This window comes from Labrus mixtus, chromosome 23 (assembly GCF_963584025.1).
Source record: "Labrus mixtus chromosome 23, fLabMix1.1, whole genome shotgun sequence".
Lineage (NCBI taxonomy): Eukaryota > Metazoa > Chordata > Actinopteri > Labriformes > Labridae > Labrus > Labrus mixtus.
Window position 1 is genome coordinate 19,625,639 of NC_083634.1, and position 5,149 is coordinate 19,630,787.

At 45.0% G+C, this 5,149-nt stretch overlaps 1 protein-coding gene across 1 annotated transcript in view; it reads right to left on the bottom strand.

Moving 5' to 3' along the window:
• Nucleotides 1–4,020, bottom strand: part of cnpy3 (canopy FGF signaling regulator 3) — a 4,634-nt gene extending 614 nt beyond the window's left edge. Inside the window, exons 1-6 of the mRNA XM_061031148.1 lie at nt 3,767–4,020; nt 2,631–2,757; nt 1,551–1,647; nt 1,192–1,314; nt 942–1,059; nt 1–380 (exon numbers count right to left, since the gene is read on the bottom strand). The exon at nt 1–380 is cut by the window's left edge and continues 614 nt beyond it. Of these exons, the coding sequence (XP_060887131.1) occupies nt 73–380; nt 942–1,059; nt 1,192–1,314; nt 1,551–1,647; nt 2,631–2,757; nt 3,767–3,872 (879 nt within the window). The 5' untranslated portion in view covers nt 3,873–4,020 and the 3' untranslated portion in view covers nt 1–72. The remainder of the gene's footprint in view (nt 381–941; nt 1,060–1,191; nt 1,315–1,550; nt 1,648–2,630; nt 2,758–3,766) is intronic.
• Between the last annotated feature and the right edge of the window lie 1,129 nt (nt 4,021–5,149).

Genomic DNA, 5,149 nt, shown 5'->3' on the forward strand with positions numbered 1-5,149 from the left:
GTCCGTTTTTAAAGAAGCTGCAGATGATCTTACTAAGAGTTTAGTTTCATTACAGAGAACTGATCCAGGACTCTACAGCTCCGTCTTCTGCCCGGTCAGAGGAACCCGAGGCTGGATCTCGTCCTCAGACGTGGCCCCTCCTCCGTCCGTCTTCTCCACCGGAGCTTTGCTCTTTTTCTTCTTCTTCACCTTCTTCTCCTTCTTCTTCTTCATCGTCGTCGTCTTCTCGACCTCCGGGCCGCCGTCTCCGCCCTCCTCTCCGTCCTCGCTCTTCCCCTTCGCCTTCTTCACTCCCTTCTTCTTTTTCTTCTTCTTCTTGTCCTCGGCGATGGCCGCCTGGTCGCCCTTCTTCAGCCTCGTCGAGTCCTCCTTCAGGCAGGCTGGAGAGGAAGAAAGAGAAAAGACATTTGTGAAAGGATGAAGAGGATTAAAGGTGACATATTCTCCTCCTCCTCTTCAGTGTAAATAAGTGTCAGAGCTCCTCAAAACATGTGTGTGAAGTTTCTTGTTCTAAATCCACTGTGATCCTGTATTTGATCATGTCTATAAACCCCTCTATTTCAGCCCTGCTCAGAACAGGCTGTTTCTGTGTCTATACCTTTAAATATGTTAATGAGCTGTCTGACCACGCCCCCTCTCTGGAAGGGCTTGGGTGTACTCTGTGCTTTCTCGCTCCATGTCCTATTGTTTACGGTGAGAAGGCAGACTCAGAGGGCAGAACAAACACCTAGCTGTGGGAGTGTCACCCGCCTGGGGGAGGGGCTACTGCCCTTTGTGATGTCATGAAGGGAAAATCTCAAAACGGCCTGTTTGAGCACACATTTTCTGAAAAGTGGAGCAGGGAGAAGACGGAGAGGATGGACTTTTCTCATGATTGGGGGGTTTGTAGACGGACTAGAGACACATATTAGAGTGTGTGTGTGTGTGTGTGTGTGTGTTACCTGCGTCCTGTCCCTTGAGAACATGTTTCTCACACAGGTAAGTGGTCAGGTCCTCCTCCTGGCTGCCTTTGTACCAGTCCTCAATCACCTCCTCGTACTTCTCCACCAACACGTCACACTGACACACACACACACACACACACACACACACACACAACAGGCTTTTTAGAATGGGTGTGTATGTGACTTCCTGTGCGTCTACAGCCAGCCTCTAGTGGACACTCAGGGAACTGCAGGATGTTGTCTTCACCTGTTTCTTCAAGTCGGAGACCTCCGCTGAAGTCTCGTTCCACAGCTCGAAGGGGATGTCCATGACCACGTTCACGCCTTTGTTCACCAAACCATGAAGGGTGGAGAACGTCTCGGACATGCCCTGCACACACACACACACACACACACACACACACACACACACACACACACACACAAAGCCAAGTCACTTTAACTCGCCGTTCACTTCACAGGATGTCTTCATAGTCCTGTATAGTTATATTCTACATGTATACACCTCTTAGTTTATTTGTATTAATCTTATCTACACACACACACACACACACACACACACACACACACACACACACACACACACACACACACACACACACTGACCTTGGCGAAGCGGTTACTTCCACTTCTCTCTTTGTGCAGGTTGTACTCTAACAGCCTCTGACACACATTTTCTACAACCTCGATGAATCTCAGGTCTCTGTGGAGAGAGAGAGAGAGAGAGAGAGACAGAGAGAGGGAGAGAGAGAGAGGGAGAGAGAGGGAGAGAGAGAGATGGAGGGAGAGAGAGAGAGGGAGAGAGAGAGAGAGAGGGAGAGAGAGAGATGGAGGGAGAGAGAGACAGAGAGAGAGAGAGAGACAGAGAGAGAGAGGAAGAGGAGAGAGAGAGAGAGGAAGAGAGAGAGAGAGGGAGAGAGAGAGAGAGAGGGAGAGAGAGAGATGGAGGGAGAGAGAGACAGAGAGAGAGAGAGAGACAGAGAGAGAGAGAGACAGAGAGAGGAAGAGGAGAGAGAGAGAGAGGAAGAGAGGGAGAGAGGCAGAGAAAGAGGGAGAAAGAGGGAGAGAGAGGAAGAGGGAGAAAGAGGGAGAGAGAGAGAGAGGAAGAGAGAGAGGAAGATATATAGAGAGAGAGAGAGAGAGAGAGGAAGAGAGAGAGAGAGAGATATAGAGAGAGAGAGGAAGAGAGAGAGGCAGAGAGAGAGGAAGAGAGAGAGAGAGAGGAAGAGAGATTATTTTTTTGTCAGACATTTTTTAACCCAGCTCGTTTGTTTGGGTACAAAACCTCGACAGTTAGCAGCGCTGGGAGGGTGGAGTGAAACGATGAAAACAAAGAAGCCTTCAGTAACTCATGGCGACAGGTAACCCTCCACACACACATTTACAAGTCTTTCATTTAAAGTCAGCGCTGTGTTATAACACCCCCTCCGACACCTGCTCTGCTGCTTCCCTGTTCTATTAAAAGTTCCTCCACAGGAACTGAGACCTGACCAAGTTCCCGTCCCCTGCTGCCTCTGGGCGACGTTATGAGAGAGAGAGAGAGAGAGAGAGAGAGAGAGAGAGATCTAGAAAGCCTCGGCAGACAGCAGGCTGCGGGTTGTTTCACATCCAAACCATGACACTGTGACGCTTCAGCTTCAAACCAGCAGACTGAACACAAACAGAATAAAAAAAAACCACACTCACGATTTGACGTATTTGATCGGTGGCGCCCCCTTGCTGTCGATGAAGCGGTAGTTCCTGTCGATGACTTCTTTGGTTTTCCCCGTCTCGTCGAACGCTGACTTCATCTCAATACTGACAAACTTACAGACTGCAGAGAGAGAGACAGACACGGTGTGTGTTACTGCACGAAGACCAATATCTGTGAACAACACTTTATTTTTAAAGGAGCAGTATGTAACTCTGACCCCTGGTGTTTAAAATGGGTACTGCAGTCTAAATTCTAAACATTGTAGAGAGCTGTCTCCCCCCCCCCTCCTCTCTAGAGTCCATGCTCACACAGGTCACCATGTGGTGGACTCTGAAGCTTCAGTGTTTATCCAGCTCTGCATGGGTCTGTAAACCTTTCTGTGTTCTAACCTCTCTCCATTTTTCAAAAGCATCTCCAATATTGATCCTAGTTTGAGCACGTTTCTGCTCGTGGAGCTTATTAGAAACATGCAGAGGCTTTTTAGGTCGGGTACAATCACTTCTATCTGAACCACTTCTCTTGACCCGCTTCCATCGCTGCAACACCTGTTGACCTGATAACTGCTCTCATATCTGGCAAACCGAGGGGCGTCCAAAACGGCCGTGTGTGTGTGGGGGGGGGGGGGTCGTCTTAAAACCGCCTACCTTCTCTGGTCCAAACAAATCCAGACTACACAGGACCAGAATCGCCTGCAGGGGGCTTTTCAGTTCCACATTGGCTTTATTTTTTGAACACCAGAGACAGGCATCTTTATCGTTGCCATGGAAACAACAAAGACCGAGCCCCCTGGTGGCGGGATTTACACACTGAGCCTTTAATTCATTTTAAGACAAAACATGAGCTCTTTGTTGTTACTGGCTTTTTCAATCAATATGTCAAATATGCAAAACAGGATTTAAGGCAACATTTATCATCATCTGGAGTTCACTGACGACATTAAAACATGATTTTTCTTCCTTTAATGAGACATTTATAACACCTGACCATAAACTGGAGATAAAGGAGGAAGCTGAATAACAAAGCTTCATGTAAACAATGGTTTGAGCTTTATTTGAACTAAATGAAGCCTTTCTCTGAATGTAAACACACAGACACTGAGACTTTTATTAAAGCTATCAGTCAAATTTACCTTCACATTTGTTTGGAAGATGAACCCACTCATCGTCTCCTCCGCTTTTTGCAGCTACGACCGACGAAATTAGAAACAGAAAGCCCACATATCCCGCTGAAATCATCTCGACGGCTCGGCCCGGGTCTTCTTCTGCGTCTCAGCGTCGTTTTTTAATCGTTAAAAGGCCTTCAAATGTCTGTTATCTGCCTGTTCACACATCCTCTACTGGTTCAACAAAAGCTAACACACAGCCTGAGAGCGACCACTTCCGGTTTGGGCTCGGCGTTCGCTCAGCTCTGGGCCAATCAGAGAGGAAGAAGTGGCAACGGCTGGACCAATCAGAGATGGAGGAGGGCCAGAGAGGACGTAAAATTAAAGAGGTGTCACTCCGCGCTTGTTTTATGATACGATAAAGTAGGACGATAACCTCCTATTCATTTCCGATACATTTTTCATCATTTTCACATTTAAAATATTTAAATACGAGAAGCTAACGAGTTGTCATGTGATTATAACAAAATAAAAATTATTTATTGACATAGAATAGAATAGAACAGAATAGAATAGAATAGAGTAGAATTACTTTATTGATCCCAAACTGGGAAATTGTGGCGTTACAGCAGCAGGTTGTCCAAACACACAATATTAGCAAATCTAAACACAATATAATATTAAATACAAAGTAAATAAGCACAAAAAATATCAAAAATAAGAATGGGAATATATACAACCAGGATTTAACAAAGCATTACTAGTCTTAAATATGAAAAATGTAAATGTGCAAAAACAGAGTTGTAAATGGACAGTATTGACTTAGGGAGCTGTGCAATCAGTGATACTATAGTTAAAGAGCATGAGTGTAGACATATTATCAGCAGAAACTATTCAATATAACGGCGAGTAGACAGACAAATGAAGTGAATTTGAGTGCAGGTGCATATTATATTGATATTATTTCCTCTCTGTTTTAAGAAATAATAGCAACACAGCTCAACAGTGTGGTTTTAGAAGTAATGTATTATTTCTTTAAAAAAGGTGTACATATTGAAAATACATCACACAGGTAAAGGAAGAGTTGACAGTCAGAAGAAAAGACACCAATAAATGCCCCAAAACTCATCAAAATACAAAAAAAGAATAAAGTGTTTTTTGGGGAAAACCCTGACAGTCATTTTAAATTTGTCTCCCCTACATAAAGAAAATAATTCACCTTGCGTCGAAAGAACAAAACGTGCCAGTAATTTGCTGAGGAGTGGTTACTCTTAACAAAAGACAATCTTTGGCAGCAGTGTTGTCATTTGTATTGCACTGCCCAGTTTTATCCACCAGAGGGGGCCATGCACACATTTCACAGTTTGCAGCACAGTTCTTTCTGGTTATGTAACACTGAGCTGAAAACTA